Source organism: Chroicocephalus ridibundus, chromosome 8 (assembly GCF_963924245.1).
Source record: "Chroicocephalus ridibundus chromosome 8, bChrRid1.1, whole genome shotgun sequence".
In the NCBI taxonomy this organism is placed as follows: Eukaryota; Metazoa; Chordata; class Aves; order Charadriiformes; family Laridae; genus Chroicocephalus; species Chroicocephalus ridibundus.
In genome coordinates, this window is record NC_086291.1 from 19,803,669 (window position 1) to 19,824,131 (window position 20,463).

The 20,463-nt window shown below is 40.1% G+C and overlaps 1 protein-coding gene across 3 annotated transcripts in view; it reads right to left on the minus strand.

The window, feature by feature from the left end:
* The window catches only part of ARHGAP29 (Rho GTPase activating protein 29), a 53,908-nt gene extending 34,664 nt beyond the window's left edge, over positions 1 to 19,244 (minus strand). For all 3 annotated transcript variants that reach the window (XM_063344294.1, XM_063344295.1, XM_063344293.1), the window contains exons 1-2: positions 19,093 to 19,244; positions 15,930 to 16,275 (exon numbers count right to left, since the gene is read on the minus strand). In XM_063344294.1, the coding sequence (XP_063200364.1) occupies positions 15,930 to 16,191 (262 nt within the window). In that variant the 5' untranslated portion in view covers positions 16,192 to 16,275; positions 19,093 to 19,244. The remainder of the gene's footprint in view (positions 1 to 15,929; positions 16,276 to 19,092) is intronic.
* Between the last annotated feature and the right edge of the window lie 1,219 nt (positions 19,245 to 20,463).

Below are 20,463 nucleotides of genomic sequence, written 5' to 3' on the forward strand. Positions count from 1 at the left end.
GGGGGGGAAATATATATAAAATCATCTCGCTTGTTATGAAAATCTTACTATAAACAAGGTAACTTGTAGTTTTGCACAAAACCATAGCCCATGGCAGAAACTAACCATCACCCTCACTAGGTCTAGTCCCCATTTTTGAGAACTCCCTTTGTAAATTGCTGCTTTCCTGGGACCAACTGAGGAGTGTGTACTTCAGCTCCACTTCCACTGAAATATAGGAGCCTCAATTCTGGTTTTAAGTACCACTTCACATCATCTGCATAAATCCCAGTCTCCTTCAGGAGAAAGGGAGAAGCCAGATGGTGGCGAGAACAAGCACACCAACTGGGAAGCAGTTTCCCCAATATCTAAATATCTGGATTCAGAACTTTTTATTAAAGTTTCACCTTACGGAATACGAACAGTCACCTCCTCATTGCTTTCAATCTTGGAAGGATTCATAAGAAATAAAGTCTGAGTAACCAACATTTCAATCTGCAAGACCAACATCTTGGCTAAAAGACCATCCCCTCTTATTTACTAATAACCTCATTTTTGGCATTAAGGTAAATTACATCCTGTTTCAATAATGTTACACAGAAGGATCACATGGTATCAGTAGTTATGCCACCTAGGTCAGGGAAAAACAGTCAGCATCAGAATGAAGCTGATCCAAAGTAAAACAACTTTAAAATCGCATTACTATCATCTTCATCAATGTCTGTATCATGTACTAAGAAACTGTCAGCACTCAGTTCTGAACCTGATCCAGACTACGAGACTTCCCAGTGAGCATCACAGAGTAGGCAAAACAATCATACAACAGTGAACTGTGTGGAAATCACCCAATTCCTACATCTGCAGTTTGGGAAACAGTCCCAGATTAACCCGTTATTTTATTTTTGCCCTCCTCCACCTATCAGCTCCATTTGAACATGATTAACAGCCTGCCCTATTTGTTTGATTTGATAGAGGTCATTACCACACTCAAAACACAAGAACTAATCAAACACAGTGAAAGCATGTTTTATACCTTGGTTGGACTATAGTAAAGTTGACCCAGGTCACTGCTGTCTAAAGGAAGCTTTTGTAAGGCAATAAACATATGGGCCAGACATGATTTTCATCTATTTTGCAGATATAAAATGAACAATTTCTTTTTCCTTTAGTGGTGGTGTAGATATTTTATTTGTTGGTGGTGACAATTGAGGAGTGATGAGAAAGGAACAGTCTTAGCTATCATATTTCTTCCTTTATTTGGCTGAATAAACACGCTGCAGATGTAAGCAATGAAACATTTTAATTCACTGAAAAACAAAAGCTCAAAGAATTTCTGGAAGAATTTATGCTTGTAAAATCTGTAACAAGGCTGGAAGCTGCCAAAGGCACTAGTGAAGTCACCACATTTCAACCCTGTGTTATGATGCAGAACTAGAAGCTACCTACCCATCCCTACGTCAAGGAACATTGTAGCTGAAGCTTTCAAAATTGCAAGCTAGCCAGTCCTAGCTTTTTTGTTAATCAGTATCATGGCAACCCCTGTTGTCATGGCATCCTTAAAAGACACTACACCAAATTCATACAGTCTTTGGCAACACGTGTACGAGAATCCACTGCAACCAACATGTTAATCACATTATGTTGCAGCAAAAGTGGCAATTTATGGAAAATAAACGGTTAAGCAATTATTTCAATGAAAAAAATCTAAAGACGTGAAGTTTAACTAGGAATGAGGAAAAGAAAGGCATAAAAATAGTAACGCAAACCTCTACATTTGACATAAAAGCATTAAAGTTTAGGAAGTTTTATCAAGAATGTACAAATCCAATACAGCGAGAATGCATGGAAATTTCCTACAAAAAGCTTATTGAATACAGCATATTGAAAGTAGCAATGTTTGATTTCATTTATTATATTCAAATAATGTTTTTATAATACAAGAAAGGATTTAGCATTTGGCAAGTCAGTTGCGTATTTACTGCTAAACTGCTACATTTGATTTTAAAATTAGGATGTACAAATTCAGGTTAAAATTAAAAAGCAACTGGTATTTACATTTTTTTTGATATTTTAAGAGTGGAAGTTCTCTCTTGACCTTTTGAAATAAAAGGTAAAAGTGCAGGCTTGCAATTTTTGCAGAAAAATTGTTCTTGGATAAGACGCAAAACTATTGCCCCTTAGTCCATCCTTCCAGCTAAGACTTTTAGTATGATTAGCTTTTGTAGTGTACCACAAATACCCAACCAGCCCTTTCAGATTTGTCATCTGCTATCAGGGTCTGGCCAAAATGGGTCAGTCTTTGCATTTAGATTCGACCATTAACCATGTTGACTGGCCTCTGTGATATTACCTTAAGCTGTGATAGTTTTTGTTTGTTTGTTTTTAAACTGGGCTAACATTCCTACCCTGTTTTAATTATGGGCCAGTTCTGTACTTCTGAAAAGTCAAAGCTTATGCAAGAAGTTCTTCTTGCCCATGTAAATAGGACAAACCAAGTATAGATTCATTTTCAGAAATTACAGGAAAGTTGTAAAAATCAAGATGTCTTAAAAAAATCTTTTCAAAAAGTCAAGAAAATAGATACTGCACATGCAAAATACATCAGAATAATAAAAATCTTATAATTCTGCCTACACTAAAAGCAGTTAAATATTTTTGTTACATTGGTTTCCTAACTGACATCAGCAGAACAGTTGTTATTTCACATTTAAATTCACAGATGAACTCCTCATTTGTGTATGTGGGGATGTCTTTTGGAAAAAAACGTACCACAATGCAGCTTTTCATTAATCTATTTTAATATGCTGTACGCCACATTCCTTCAACTTTTGTATTCTAGTAGCCTTGAGATTCCAGTCAACTAACCTAGATGTGTTCAGCCATGCAGTTTAATCTTCAGAATACATTAATCTTTTATTACCCAAAATTTAAAGACCAGAAACCAGTAATGAACATTGCTGGAGTTTCCTTATTTACCTGTTTCTTACAAATGAGAGTGAACACACTACATGGCCATTTTAGCCACGGTCCGTATCATTTCCCTGAGTCTTCCAGGAGTTTAAGAATAAAACTAGGTGAGGATAATGCTTCAGCACTTTCCAAACACATTTTAAGTCAGAATTTTAAATAGACAAGTGGGTGCAAGACAACATTCTTTATGATGAATACGTATGCAATAAACCAGATCAGTCACATTTCACCAGTCATATCCATCAGGACTGGCGACTATACTTTTAGTAGTATGCTACTTACTTCATATTCAATGGCATTTCACTAAAACTTAAAGTAGTCCCTGAACTGAACAGTAGCCAATTGAAGACACTGTTAGAACGAGAAAACTTTTATGCTTTAAGGAACTATGTTCCTTGCGTATTGGTTCAAGTTCTGAAAACATAAGTAGTAATACTCACTCAAGTTTCACAGCACAAATTTCTGAAAACAGAACAAGTTGGAATAGGAAAGACTATCCCCAGAAAGTTGACCTTACCGTATCAAACTGGCACACAGAAGAAGTAGTGTGAATGTTTTGCTTTATTTATTCAAAAGAAAATAAATTTAACCTTTGCTAACCCACATCAACAGATTATCAAAAAAATACTTAACCTTTAACTCTTTTTACTTTTAGTCTAAAAATACTGTTTGTTCTACATGGCTGCTCCTTCCACTTTTAGCCTAAGTCACTGATTGAGCGAAGAACCTATTTCTGCCAGCCCACCTAGTTTTCAAAAGACCACACAAAACCCGGATTATGAGATTATATGGTGTTAAACAAGAGATGCATTACTTTGTGCATTTCATTTGAAGGATCTTTTAAACACCATTATGGACTGCTATAGGATGTGATAGTATTCCATTTCTGTTTTGTTGATTAAAAGAAAAAAAACTTATGCAAAACCAACTTAGATTTTAAGTGGGACTCAAATCACTACAGTAGCAACCAGTACCATTAGCCATCTAGAAAACTGGTGAACATAAAGGATTCATTATTTTAAGTTCCATCATTGAAGTCCTGCTGAAACAACTATCCAGGAGAGTAACACCTGACTATATAACTTGCACAGGTGACACAACAAGCGATGAGCTATTTGAACACTCAAGAGGAAATACTTTCAAAATCTTCACACTTCCTAGATTGAGGAACAGTCAATTTCCTCTGCAATATAACATTTTGGTATCAGGTATTTCACACCAAAACATCTTTGACAATTTCGTATGGAGAGAAAACACTACAACACTGTCACCACAGCAGTAACTGATGTCACACTGGCACTTGCACGCCCAAGAAGACAACAGTAATCCACTGCACAGCTCCCCGTGCATTTTTAATTGAGTAGTATTTCTTCACAAATACCTTGCATTAGAAAGGCGAAAAAGACGAACCACAGAATCTGTTTGCTTTGCACTTCTGGATTTACAAGCTGTTTCCCCCTTGTACTACTGAAGCTGTCATTCCAGCTAGTCAATGCTGAACTAAAAAAAAAAACTTAAGGATGTGCAGGAAAGTAAAAGCTACAGAATGTGAAAGTTATAATAGAAACAGGCATAACTTTGTTAACTACGTATTTGACTAGTAGACCCATGCATTTGATGCATGCATGTATGTATGTATGCAGCATAACAAGCTTCTCTCATTACTAAGGATCTGATTTATTTATAAGCTCCAGACCTATTGCTTTCTTTTCAAATTAAGTTCTCAGCCACCTTTTCTAAAAATCTCATGTCTAGCCATCGGCCAAAGCCAGATGCAGCTAGAAACAGCTCTCCATCCTTGCTGAATTTGTTTACTTGTTCTTAACACAAGGGCTTAAACACGAATGCCAGAGAGCATTTTATGTGACCACTCTGCAATCTTAATCCTACTGTTAGTTTCCCCTTCTTCACCACTGGCATAAGCTATTTATCAGGGTCACTTTCTCAAGGCCCTTCACAAACTGTCTTCACTCAACTATCACAATTCATGTATGCTACTAAGCTTTCAGATAAACAATTTGCACCTTATCAAGTGAAGCACAAAATATACAGAAGCATCCCTCCAAAAAGCTGCCTCCTTCAACTGCTCTTTTGCTGGCAGTGGTTAACCTCCTTGTGCGCTGAGACCACAGCCCATTTTGTTGACCAGTACATTCTGTTTCTCTGCACCTCCACTTTAGTGATTCCAGTAAAAATTTTTTTTCCACTTGTCAGCATTGAAGACCTTCTGGACAGACTTTTTAGTTACATAGTTGCGGTAGCATCTAGAACAAAGTACGCTAAATACAATCAATGAATGAAAAAAAAAAATTCCCAGAAAAACAACCTAACCAAAAAAACAAAAAATAACTTCAGCATCCTACTAAAGAATCCATTCATATCACTATCAACACTACAACAGCAGTAGGAACTTGTGAACATTGAGTAGTCTTTAAGCTAATGCTTCAGAAATTCCCTATCCATAACTATTTCAGCAACGTCTGATGTTAACAAGTAAAGCTAAGAAAATGCTGTAGTCCAAAAGTAGAACAATCAAGATGTTAAATTTGTTCACAACACAGAGCCCTGGAAGAATTTGCATACAATGCTCAGAGAAGAGCACCCTTTGGAAATTATGAGCTACAAAACTGAAATTTTGCCCCAAAATTCTGAAGATGTTGAAACCTCTTGTTGAAAAGGCATGGGGTGATAGAGAAGACACACTTGTGCTTTACCACAGTCATTCTATGTCTCACAGATAAGTAGTACTAACAGAACTTTTAATAATGTAATGAACGGCTGCAGCACTCAACTGTGGGCCCTGAACCCAAGTCAAACACAGCACAGAGAATCAACACATTTGAAAAAGGGAACATGCTGTATTACTACAATAGCTTTTTGGAACTACGTAAGTCATCATACTTTGAACCTTAAGCTTTATTATTTCTCCCATACATTCTCTAATACATATTTACATCAGAAAAATAAAAAACTCTGTATGTTATTTCACATACAGACATGCAAGAAGTCCTAGCATTCATTTGCTGATCATCATTCTAGACCAAAGCAACCAGAGCCATTTTAAATGCTGCTTCACAAGAAAAAGGACTATATGAGTGCCCTAATCCCACAAATAAGAGTACTGTAATTTCCTTTTAAAAGCTTTTAACAGCTCCTTGCCTTAGATATATTTTTATTGCCTTTTGCAATTTAAACAATAATGAGGCTTTCATTGCCACTTCAGATTTAAGCAGTAACTGGACTTGCTCAAATATGTGAAGCAGTTTAGTCATGACACAGAACACAACTCTGAAGAGGTAAATTTGATAAACCATCCTTCATCTTGTTTACAGAGTCTGCAAAATAAAGATAAACAAAATTGGCAAATAAGAATTCCTACATATTTTTAAGTTAGCCCAAGAAAGTACCTTCAAACAGTAAGCAAGGAAAAATGGTAAAAAGGAAAAATCCTTTGTTCAGCTAAATCAGTCTCTATAAAAAAAAAAAAATTCCTTGAGTCCTACGTTTTTCAGTTACACTGTTCTGTAATGGATGTCATTAAGATGAAAGTTGAATCCAAACATAACTATTTCCTACAGCCTTACATGAGTCACTGCAGTCTTCTATGAAAAGGGACATGCTAAAGAGACAAAGGAATAAAAGAGTAAAATCCCTACTTTCCTTCAAAAAAGGGCAACAGCTACTTATGAAGATCAAGGTCCAGGCTCTGCATCAAATCTCCTACCCTGCCATGCAGTTCTAACTCCAACCCATTAATGAGACATTAGATCTAACGTAACCAAACCACTGCAGCTGCCAGATTAGATGAACGCTTGCTTGGAATTAAGAAACAAGTCAGCTTCAGTTTTGTGACTTAGCTACACAAATAGAACAAAAACTCCCAAACTGGTGGAAAAGGAATGATTTAGTCCATGAAATCTGCATGAAGTCAAGATCATTAAAGTAACAGACAATCACAACTCATAACTCTATGCTGTTAGGCATACAAGAGTTACATGTATTGATGTTCTTGTTTTATGTTGCAACTTTGATAAATTGATGGGTCAGAGAAAAGAGAAAACGGAATATTTTTGTGGATACACTGTAATACATTTTAACAAGAGTAGGAAGCTAATTCAGGGCAAGGGCGGGGGGGGGGGGTTCTTTTGGTATTAAACACAAAAGCTCCTACCCGTACACAGGATTTGCTGTTAAGAACACAAGACTTCACACTGGATATGGATCAAATCTTATCTCTCAGGTGCCGGGGCTGAGTTCTTGAAGAGACACAAGTTTTTGTGTCGCAAGTGTTCCCCTGTTTCTTAAGCCACAAAGTATATTAGAAGAATTTTTGTTGTTGAAAGGCTTAACTTTACATTTACATTCAAAAAGGAAAATCTGACTAGTCATCCTCATCCTCACTACTCACCTTTCATCTTTCTAATCTTGTCATTTCGGTTTCATTAGTCTAGTTGCTGTGAAGGAAAGGGAAGGTAATTCTAATTAACAAAACAGCTAAGGCTCTAAGTGTTTTGAGATTCTTTTGTATGTCAGAAATGCAAAAAGGAGGAAGAATGGAGTTTTGCCTTGTAGTACATTTTTTTGCACTTCAAGAGCAACATAAAAACAGAAAATGCCTGCGCTCTCTTATAAATAGTCCAGAGTTTTCCTAAAGACACATATGCTAATTATTTAAGTCAACAAAAATATCCGGACTGCACATAAAGGTTGATTTAACATTTTAAACACTGACAGGCCTTCAAGACACACACACACCCCTCCTGACTGCTGATCTTAGACACTATAGCAACAAGTGAACATTTGTTCTGAAGGAATGCAGAGTATGCAACTGGGGGAGGGGTAGTACTATCAGCCACAAACTTATCTGCTGGTCTACTAAGTTATTATTTAACTTCAGTCTTCCCTGAAACTGAAGAAACAGCATTTACCATCCAATGTTAGCAACCTGCATTTAACTGGCAGCTTACACTTTGACTACAAATAACACGGTTTTGCTTGAACTGAGCTTCAAAAGGAGGTTGGGTTTTTTCCTCTGCTTGTTCAGACTACTGGAAACAGCAGAATTGTTCCATAACTACAGATTAATTAAGCAGTGCTCTAATATTGCAAAACTGCAAAGCAAAAGAAAATGCAGGAGAAATGCCCAGCTCCTCTGGCTCTGGTCACAGCGTCTGAAAGTCCGAGACTCCTTAACAAAAGCCTGCAAGACAGCAGACTCATAGAAAACAGCTTGGGCAAAACAGGTCATGGAATGATCTGGAGTGAAAGGGCAAGAAAGGTGGAAAGTTCTCTCTCCCTGCTTAAGTGTAACACTCCTGGGGAAAAGCACGGTCCATAGCTATACACGTCTCCCACAAACTTTAACTGTAAACTACTTTTTGTTGGATTGTTGTAGGCTTGCCTTCATTCAAGTTTCACTAGTTCTTTCATGGACAGAGTTCTCTCGGGTGCATCATACTCATGCTTCCTTTGCAGAACTTCTCAGGTTTGAGGAATCTAGCACTGGACAGGAGCAGGGCTCACAACCAGGGATCTCAGTGCTTTCTGTTCATGAGAGAGACCAGGAAGAAAGGACAGAGTGAAAACAACGGAATCATGGGCAAATGACCAGGAGGTCTATGGCTTGCTGTGGTCCCACAGCTCTACTAAGAGAAGCAGTTTACAGGCCTGCTTATATTTTTTCCTCCGAGTTTTGCCATAAAAAACATCAGAAGCTATTAAAAAAATCACTACTATTGGCTTTGAGTTCTTAGCAATAATTTTACTTGTTAAAAAAAAAATTAAGGAAGTATTTACTTTGTTCCTATCCTTGTTTACATCCTTTACATCTCTTAGCTTGAAGGAGTATTTTAGATTTGTCAAAGAACAGTTTAAATTTCAGACTGACAGAACTAATATTTAGAAGTGACTACTACTTGGAGATATGTGGAAGGGTGTACTATGGAATTTCCAGGTCAGAAAGACCAGAAGCACATAGGTCTTTGCACATAAGAAGCAGGTTTTAGGAAGGCAAGTTTAAAAGACTACTGTCAAATTCAAATATGCCAAAATCTCAGAGCTAAGGCAGCATCTACAAGGGGCATTTTCTGCTTGCTGTTCTCCCTCACCAGCTTTCATACACCCCTGTCAAAATTAGCATTCAATAGAGGAGATGAAAGAGTTGGTACAGGGTTTAGCAGCATATGCTGTAATGCCAGAGCAGAGTTCCTCACCAACTCTGCCTAGACCCTGACAGTCTTGTTCATTTTAACCTCTGGCCACTGGTTCCTTTGCCAGCCGCCTTCTCCCTCTTTTGCTAGTACTCAGTATAACCTTACAGCCAGTCAGTTCATGGAACTGATCTGGCTGAAAACTAGTTCCTTTCTTCCTAGGACTAGTTTTCAGACTGATCTGCCCCCAGAACTGGCTTGCTATGCAGTCACCAGAGACCTACTGCCAGTGCCAGGAAGAAGTGAGATCACAGCAGCTCACACTTAAGTTTCTTCTCTTAGCTGCTGTAGAAATACACTATTAGCATGGATTGAAACAGAACCCTAAACATAACAATAACGTTCTTTACAATAAGACAACAATTTTAGACACATCTTTTGCATTTTCAACAGCTACAGAACTGTACCATCAATTCAGCTGTTGATGGGGAAGCAAAACCTGCAATTTCTGCAGGAGCGCCTTCAGAAGTTACTCTTTCCATCTGCCTCACACCTGCCCCGGCCTGGTTTAGTCCTGACTTCCCAGCTACTGCGGCTCACAAGGTCAATTCTGGCAACTCCGCTATGGGAACAGTAAAATCCAAAGCAGCAAATTGTCAGAGTTCACCTCTTAACACCTTACTTGGTTCAGCAAGAGGATGAACAATGTTATTACAGGATGATACATTTAAAACATGCAGTTAGTTCCATGTGGACCAAGTTTGAGAAGAGCTACGAAGTACGAAAAAGGTTGTATTTTAATAATAAGTTACAGAATTATTCTTCAGATATTACAAGTATGTAACCCTTCAGTGGATCCTAGAAGCGACTAACATTAAAATTCCACTTCAGACTATTTGTCAACATCCTCAAATGTTGTGATTTCTGTAATGGGATTTACTATCTACTAGGCAGTTTGTTTTCTCCCCCTTTTTTTTTTTTGCGCTGCATGGAATAAGAAAAACAATGTATTACACTTTACATGAATTCCTCTGCCTTTTCCCAAGGATCCTTGAAGGTCATTTAATCAATTCACAAGCAGATTGTTTACGCATTTGATAATCACTATGTTCTCACGGTCCCTGAAAGTTAGCTGCCCTTACAGCATTTCACTTTCCCTTCTCTCATAAAGGTCTTATTTAGGACGCAAAATACTATCAAGCAGAAAACCAGCACCATCTTCCATAAAAATTTTAAAGAAATCAGTCCAACTTCCCTCAGAACAAAAAAGACCCCAAACATTAGTTCCAGAGACTGCCACAAACAAAGGTAAACACTTTATCAGATCCTTGTTTAGAGCAGTTTGCCCACCTACCAAGCATTCATACTATCAGGCATCATTAGGTAAATACATCCAGTTTAAGGTGTATCAAAGACAGCACCTTTCACTGAGAAACATCAAAATAAGAATAAAGACCAACCAGCAAAATTACACCTGGTATTATAAATTATCATAATTTCAATCTGTAATCTTCACTGCAACAGCTAATGAACTTCATATTTCCCTAGCAAAACAGGGCAAAATGACTTTCAAAAATACTGCCTCAGAAAAAGGAGATTAATGGTTTACGCTATAAGAAAATAAAGAAATAAAAATCAAATGCTAAAAATACCACAGTGCCTTAATTATACTAAAAATATGGACAGTACTAAAAAAGTACACATTATCAAGCCTGGTAGGGCTGAAGAGAAATCATTCATTTTTGACCCTCGGGCACTATATTCAGTAGACAGTTTCTGGCTTTTAGTGTAGCGTGCAATTAATAGCAATCTCCGTGGTGCTAAAACAAGGTTTTAAAGTCACTAGAGATTACAAGTTCCTTACTTTGAGGAAAGTATTTAACTTGACACACCTTTAAAACTGTCCCACTGGGCTGAATATCTTATCCTTCAAAAATAAGGACCTGATAGGTTTCAAGTTAGGTAGCATTCCTGTTCCTTTTGAAAGTATTGGTGCTAACATAAAGAGGATGCAGACATTCCTGACTAGGTCATCCAGCTTCACCAGTATTTTTACCTCTGCTTCAGTTCAAAAATAAATAAATAAAATCTTATCATACACTAAGAAACCAGACAGCAAAATCTGATCCTCAAAGAGAAATCTGTGATGAAAGTAAGAGCTTTATCTTGCTATTCTAAGATATCTGGGAAAAAAAGGTACATTAGCATTTTAGAATAAACTACAATTTACATTAGTTGAAGATAGGATGAACTTGAGGAAGAAAGTTTTTGCTCATAAAAAGGATGCAGAATTACCCACATGAAGCACACAATATCACACTTTGAAGATGACTTCAAAGTTTGCGATAAAGCAAGCAGTAACTCCAAAATATTTTCTGAAGTACAGTCAAGGTTATATATTAAAGTATAATTACTCCTGCACTTTTAAACCACATGCAAATTTTACCCTTACAGCTATTCATAATGAAACGCAGTGTTTCCCACAGTCCCAAGGGCAGACCTTACAGTATGAAGCATGCATTACACTAAAAAAAAAATAAATAGCAGATGTCACAAAACTCATAGCTAACTATCTTCAGACTAGGGAAACAGGAATGTTTCCCCCATCTCTAATGTGATACAAGTAAAAGCTACTATTTACTGTTTAAAAGTGAAACACTTATTAAAATATCTTCTAATTAGGAACACAGACTGTCCTAAACATTCTTTTGTGTGGTCCTTTTAAACATGAGTAAAAGAATCTTATTTGAGTAAAGACCACACAGTGGCATCATTTGCTCAAAGCAACAGTGGAATTTATTATATACAGTAACAGCACAGAGTGTAGCATCACCAATCTCATACATAAATACCTATTCTTAAATAGATTCTCAACTTCGCATATGTATGCAATAAGCAATAGTAATTTTGAACCAATAAATTCTCTAATGTAATTTTTTAAGAGGTAGGTCCTGCATGTTTTGTCCCAAAAAGCAGCTTACATGCTTTCTATACAGCTTCTATGAGCTACAGGCATCCTTACATTTTGAAAAGACTGGACAGTACATAGCAATTACCCCACATCTTCTATTCTCCAAAATAACATATTATGCATGTAGAAGTCACCCAGCCTCAAAATTCAACAGCACTTACTTGCAGACACATTAAACCCATGCTTTGGAACAAGAATTAACCTCTTCAAGTTACAGGATTTACCTTAAGTATACCTCACACATTTCAAATTCTTAAGCATTTTCAATACTGTGGTCAGGCTCTTAAGCCCTCAGCAGGTTTCTGTGGGAGGTAAACAACTTCTCAGTTCCTAAACCATTCTCTACCGTGGAAGGTTACTTCTCTTCTGGAATGCCACCACTTCTGAAGATCACAGATAGCTCCAGCCTTTAGATTGTTCTTCACTGTATGTCCTGCCTTTTCAAAGACAGGTGTAAGCTGAAGGCAACACTTAGGTTCTCACACTCCCAACCAATAGCTGAAAAGTTACTACCAGAACTCAAAACAGAAAGAGAAAACTCACCAGCTTTCAAGCCATTATGTCTTAACAGTTTGTACTTAGGATGTACATTAAAACTGAAAGAACTACTAAACCAGGGGTACCTCAAAAATATAGAATGCCATCAATAAAACAAAAATAAACATTCTTACAAGTAGCACAGATTGCAGGTAATGACCTGAGTCTTCTAGGTATTAATTCAACACATACTTTCAACTTTGGCCTTCCAGGCAGGGATTTCTGAGGAACTGTTTTTATTTCCTTCGTATCAGAAAGAAGATTGACTTATTTTGAACCTCCTCAATATATTTCAGTTATCTCTGACCTCATAAAGTACAAATGCTACAAATGAAGACCTTTCAGTTCAAACACAAAGACATGATGACAACATAACTATCCTTACTAATATCAGCCATATGACACAATCTTCCTCATCTGGAAATTTAACTGAAGACTTGACCAACAGACTGATGCACTGTTTGAGCAGTTCAACCGCCACAGGTTCAGCCTGTCATCAAGTAGAATCAAATAAATTTCTTGTGAAACAGCACTGGATTCATTGACCTAGGTTCAAAAAATGCCCAGACATCATCTTTAATGAAGACATTCATGAAGTATCTTGATCCTTTGCTTCAAGTGGGATCACTAATAACAGATTGTTACATCCAGTGAGTACAATGCCTAGATTCAAGAGGGAATTTAAAAAAAGACAGCAAGAACTGAAGTGTATGGAACACATGGTATTTCACTCAACACAAGAGGCAACTGCAACTCCCTTATGTCCAAACAGCTGACAATCTTTTCAACTCTACAGCTGAAAAAGCTATATATTCAGAGGGGTTTTTGTCTGTGGGTTTGGGGATTTTTTTGGAGGGGTGGGGTGGAAGTGTTTTGTTTTTTATGTGAAGTATCATTAAGAAACAAGTTTCCTACACGTTGCCAGCAAGGAGATTCCAAGTTTTTTAGATTTCAGTTTATACAACAAACATTGCTGGGTGAGAGTCTGAAAATAATCAAAGTAAGTTACAATGCTGGGTTTACCTTTGTTGAAAAGTAATATCCAAAATTTATTCAGCATTATGACAATAAGACTACTGTAAGAAATTACATTATATTAGTATAAGTAATGCCAAGAGAAACACCCTTGAAATCTACAGAAAATATGAGTTATATAACACCCTCCCCTTAAAAAGATCTCAATTTATTCTTCATGTCATAGATTGACTTGCATTGGTACTGTACAAAACACATTACAAGTCTATAATCCAAAGGCACTTATGATCTAGTTCAGACACGAATACATGTTATAATCCAAAACAGCTTAGATTTTTCATCCAAGATAGTATCACTACATCAGGAGAATGTTAAGTGAACCATGGGTGAATAACTGCTAGGCTCTTCCAAGGCAGCTCAGATAACACAAGCAGGGAATAAAACCATCAGTCAGTATGAAAATTCGAGGCATGCACCCACTGAAATCAGTGATGTCTACTGATGCAGACCCCAGCAGTGGAATGGCCAGCACTGACGAACAGGGCCACACATGGCCAAGAGCGAAGTTACTGGGCAAAGAAAGGACTTTTTAGACAAATCTGCCAAAGTGGTGATACTACAACAAACAGTAGATGTAGAAGTTACCTTAGGGAATAGTGGTTAGAGGCTGAAAGACCTACAGCAGATTCTAGGAATGCTTACCAGGCAAATACAATGCCCATTGATGGAACCCTATTGCACCACTTACATATGCCACTTCTGAACTGCTCAAAGATGCATGCAGCATATACACATCAAAATAATCTTTTTTTTTTCTGTAGCTAGTAACAGAATTTATTTTTAGTTCTTATTTCATAAACTTTAGAGTAAAGTTTTACTATTCAACAAAATCTACATCAAGTCAGTAGATTAACGCTGTCCAAAAAGGAAGAAATTAATTTTCTGTCCCTGCAACTGATTCCACCTTGGAATAATTCATGTAATTCATTTCAGGGTGGTGGTAAGCTGCAAGCATTATGAGCCAGAATTTTATGTGTAAGAAGTCTGTTCAATCACCTTAGTAAGTTTTTGTTAATTTTTGGACAGACAACTGTAAACATTTCCAAAGATAAATAAGATGGAGAAATGCAATCCAAATTATGTAGCTTCCAGTAGGTTGTCTTCAGCCAGCAGTAAGCAAGCCCAGTATTACAGAGCTCACTACATTATGAGATTTTGGGGACAGAGGTCAAAAAGAACACTCCTAACCATGGAAAAGAAACATCTCTCCTTTATAAATGAACAATCCTTTAAATGGACAACACTGTTTCACAAATTAATTCCACAAAGTAATATAAAACAAGATGACAGCTCCTGTCTTCCATGTTAGTTTTTTTGGATCTTCTGAATCCAAAATTTTAAACTGTATGTTAACTAACAACTGCTGCATGGCAACTGGAACACTTCAGTATTTTGGCTGCTCTTTCCTACAGGATGCCCATTTCAGTGTCAGTAGGCACCAGACACCCCACCTCACAAATAACTCCACTCATCCTGCATGCTCAGCAGAAACACTGTTGACATGAATTGATCACTAGTATCAAATTATTTCTCTGTTAAGATTTGTTCACACCTTTTGGCAGAGCTATTTCAGCCACGTGCAAACTCACTTGAAACAGTGGTGACTGCAAATACTCAACGCTCAGGACAACTTATACAAAACTGCTCCGCACGTCATTTCAGCTATTAACATGATAACATTTCTGTAGAAGGTAGATAAAAGCTTTCCTGCTGATGACCAAAAATGGACTAATACCATTTCCCTAAAGGAACAGGAACGCATAATAATTCTCATTCCTTGTAAGCAAGAAACTTTGCAGTTTCCACCTGCTGGCAGAAGATGGTAAATACTTATCTTGTAGAGGAAAAAAGTGCAGAGAGTTACATTCTACCTTAAAACTCAAACTATTAGCGTATAAGACTCAAAAACCAAACGAGTCTAGAAAACTGAATCATCACCAAAATATCAACAGAATTATCTGGAATTACAAAAAACATTCAGGTGGTTAAAAAACTAATCAGTTGATGGTCTTGCTAACTTTTAGCATCAGCCTAGACAGCCTGCTAAAAGCCTCTTTTCCCTTGTTATGATTATGAAACAGATTGCACAGTATTCTGATGAGGAAATACATAACCCAAACTAACAACCACCATTTCCCGTAATCATCGTGCTGGGGGAAGGGAGGATAAATGGGGAAGGTAAATGGCAAGGGGGAATAACCACAGTAAAGACTAGTTAAAAACATATGAATGGAGTTGTGAGAGTTTCAGAAAATCTAAGAATCAAGAATAAAGAACAACTGACACACCTTCGGAGAGAATGGCTTCCTTCAAATACAGTAGCACATCCGCAAACTTTCTGACATCATTCACCAGTTGCATGATATATTCTGGATCCACAACAGGATTATCATAGCAGTCAGAGTTGGAGCTAATGCTGCTCAAAGAGCTGCTCTTGGTGCTGCGCCCCATTCCCCAATTTCCTGAATTAGAGATGGTGAAGAAGTTGGAGGTAGACAGTCGGGCTAATCCCAAACCACGCTTGTTACTTCCACCGTTCTGTCGCAACATCCCAGCAGCCGCTGTGCTTATAGAGCTCTCGTGGTTAACACTCAGTGTCGCTTAACGTCCATTTGACAAGCCAAAGATGAAATCCTTAAAAATTAGGGGGGGGGAGAAGGTGGAGGAGAAGGAAAAATGCTGATTAGTATAGAAATATATGTGAAGTAATACTTTTGTACTGACAAGATCCAAAACTTCTTTCAAGATGATACTGCTTTACATGACAATGCTTAACTGAAGTATTATAAAGGGTTTTGACTGTCTGAAGTTATTTTCATTTGTACAGATACACGGTGTTGCACAAAAACCAACGGTATGCAGTAATTATTTCAAAAGTTACTTATGATGCATGATTATTTCATGAGAAAAGTTTCTTCCCTGAATATTTGTTCTGGAAATCTTAAGAATCAACCCTGAGACCTGGCTTTACCATAAAACGTTACTGCAACTAAATAAAACTGCAAAAGCACTTGAGTTGATATAGACCATAAGCAACATCCCCGGTTGCATCAACCACCAAGCTGTATTCAGCATCCTGTCTTTTAAGGTAATAGACAGCCTTGATCTGATAGGCACAGTCTTTGTGTAGAGTGTGCTGAGCAAGAAACCGTGGCCTATCACAGTTTGTCTCAGAAAGGAAAACATCCTGAAAGAAGTTATGTAGGCTTTTCAGCCTGCTATCTTTTAATATGAAAGGCAATCAAAGGGAAGACATAGAATAGTGAAGAGATTTTAAAACGTTTTAGTATCAAAAGTTATCTGCAAGTCTCAGTGCAATCATCTTGAAAGGTGTTGCTCTGCTTTATTACATTAAAAGTTCCACCATAAAAATGCACAAGTTATATTGGTATCACTAAGGAACTACCTGCATTCCTCTCATTTATGAAAAACTGAATGCTACTGCAAATTTCCCCATGTCAGGTTAAGCGATTCATTTCAAAGCAGCAAACTCCAGGTGGCAGAGTCAGGTATGGTTCCAACAGTTCGCACAATGCCTGCTATTATTCTCTCAACATGAGGAGAAAATCTCAATGTTTACACTATATGATAAACACTACAGAAAAAAACCTCACAAATTTGAACACGACAGCTAAAAAGTTAACGTGGATTGCAGACATATCTGTAGCAAAGCCTCAAATTCATCAATTTTTTAGCTAAAAATAAGTTATTATGATCTAAAAATGCAGGTTGAAACAGGTTATCCTACATATGTTTGTATTGGGTTAGACCAACTAAAGAAGTAGCACCTTTAACATTTTGAACACTCCCACTATGTATTTCAACAGGCGTTATTCTAATGCCCTTCAATTATTTTTCCATTATTTCTACTTTATTTCTCTTTGCAATTTAAAAATATCAGAGGAAACGTGGTCAAAGCAGTTGTTTTTGTAATTAATCTGGCAGGCCTTCCAGGGAGTGTGTGCTGGGGGGGGGGGGAGGGGGAAGAAAACTTCAAAATTTAGCACAAATTAACTGCTCTAATTTCTGTTTACTGTTTAAAGTCAGTACCTATAAGAGTACACATAAGACCATACAAATAATGCAGATAGTTAAGCAATTCCAAACACCTCAAGTAGATTGAAGTAAGGTTTACATTAAACATAATGTTTAAGCAAGTTTCTTCTGTTCCCACAAGTAATTCTCATGGCTACAAAGCTGCTTTGCAATTCCGCCTTGCAATTACAGAAAAAAAGCCACATAACCTTCTCTCCTTTTAACAAGTGTGATATCTATTTATATCAAGACAGAGATTTTCATATTATTTAAAAGACATGCTTCTTTTAAGTCTGGCCAGCTTCAGAATCAACTTTAGAGTAGCATGATCTGTTAGACCTGTTCCTGTAGCAAGTCCATGCTTTTAAAGCTGTATTTTAGAGATATGTTGCATTTTTTTTATTCAAACAAGCAACAAGTAGTATAATGATGCCACCACTTTGAAAATTATAGAAGTGATGACAAGGCGTTTCTGAACGGGAAAAACGTCAAGAAACTTTTGCTGTAAAGTAGCAGCAGAACCAAAACTGAACAGTTTAGTACAACAGCCACCTTCTCCTTGTAAATATTAGCCCTTACGTCTGCTCCTCCTGCGTTACAAGGCAGATGGGGAAAAGTTTCCCTCACAGAACACATGCCTTTCATTACTGAGAAGTGTTTCATATTTCTTCAGGAGGCTCTGGCTTTGAAAATGAAAAGCGTCCACCAGCTTTTTTCTATAAACACCTCCAGACTGCTCTGGTTAAGAGCGAGCCATTGCCAGTCCCGACGGAAAAAAAAGAGAAAAAAAAATAAAATAAAGCGCCAGATATTTCAGAAATTTGCTCTCCCAGCACAATTTCCCCGGTAGGGAGGAGGAAAAAAGAAAAAGGGGGGGGTGGGTGGGTGAGAAGACGCTCCCGAAGGGGCCCCGCGGCTGGGCCGCCGCCAGCCCCCCGGCCGAGGGCAGGGCTGCTCCCCGCGCCCCGGGCGGGGGTCGGCGCTCCGCCCTGCCCCCGCCGCGCATTCCTGCGGCCCGCCCGCCGCCAGACCGCACGTCCTCCGCAGCCAGGGCTTTCCCCGCCGCCGCCCGGCCGCAGGGGGAGCGGCGGCGCGGCAGGTAGCGGGCAGAGGCCGCAGGGGCGCCGCCAGGAGACGGCGTGAGGTGCGGGGCAGGGCGGGGGTGGGCTCTCGGCCCCCGCCCGGTACCGCTCCAGGGCACCGCCGGGCGGGGAGGTGGGCTCCGAGGGGCGACACCCGCCCCGGAGACCCGACGGGAGCGGAAGAGAGGCGCAGGGCCCCTCCAGCCGGCCCCGCTCCCCACAGCCACTCGCCGCCGCGCTCACCCGCGGCTCCTCCCGCCGGCGACAGGCGACGCCTCCCACCCTCCCGCCGCGGACGCGTCCCACCTTCCCTCCCGGCGGCGGCAGCCCTTACCGGAGAGCGGCGGCCGAGTGCTGGCAGCAGCCGGGCCGCCGCGGGCCCTGCGCACTCCCGCCCCACTGCCCATGGAGCGCCCTCCCCACAGCGCGGCCCGCGCCGCCGCCACCGCCCCCGGGGTCGCCGCCGCCGCCGCTGCTCCCGGCACCGCCCCCCTCACGCCCCGCCGCCCGCCGTTGGCCCGGCCGCGCGCCGCGGGGCGGGGCTCCGCGCGCGCCCCTCCCGGGGGCGGTACCTGGAGGCCCCGCCCCTCTCCCCCGGCGAGGACCGGGGAGCGGCGTGAGCCCGGGCAGAGAGTGCTCGCCCGGTGCGTGGGCCGGGGCGAGCTGGGGGGCGTGGAGCGGAGAGGCGAGATGGGGCCGATAAGGCGAACAATGGCCGGCGGGAGACGGGAAGGGAGGATTCGCTCTGCCGCTCCCCCCGGACCGTCAGGAGCGCCGCACCAGCAGCGCTACCCCCCCCCATCCTCCTCAAACGACGCCCGCTCGGCCACGGGGCTGCCGGCCCGGAGCAAGTCACAGCCCGTGCCTCTTCCTGCTGGAGCTACGGGCGTTTGGGATGCGTGTACCCCGGGAAAGGGGTGAGCGAGGCGGCATGGAAATAACCCTTTTGTGCCAAAACAGGCTTCGGAAGGGTCCGCGTTCGGGCTACGCGGTGTTTAGCGAACAGGAATTACCCGACAAGAAAGAAAAACACTGCGGGAAAGGGGAGAGCACGTTTCTCGTACTCGGCCTCCCCTGCTTTCGGCTCCCGAACCGAGCCGTCAGTCCTGGCACAGCCGGCAGTGGCGGTAGGGGCCGGGGTGATCGGGAAGACGTGCCCGTGTGCACACACACACACAGACGCTTTCCTTTCTGCTGTACTCGGCTCGCATTTATTTCTGGATGAGCTCTGTTGGCTACTTGAGGAAAATAAAAGCAGTAACAAAATTAAAATGTAACAGCGCCAGGCTATACCCCCGGAATGGGAGTGGATTCAGCTGCCCAGACAGCCCAGTTTGGCATAATTTATCTTCTTAATTTAGTTGCGTGTGCAGTATGTGCACATCTTTTCTGGTTAAGAAGAAAAAGAAGGTGCAAATTTCTGGTTTTCCAACATCATACAGAAACTCAAATAGTTCCCAGCAGCATCAGGACCTTTAGACCTCTGCACAGACTTTTGTTACATCAGCGCGCGGTGACTGATGGCAGCAGTAGTTTTTCCGTCTTCTAGAGGCAAGGACTACAAACCCACACTTCATTTCTCACTAATAAAAGACCATTTAAATTCAGTAATCTTAGATCTGATGCCCCAGGTCTGGAATAGGACATACTGTCTATAACGTATCAAAGCCCTCAGCATCTCTTTCTTAGCCCAGTCCCTCAAGCC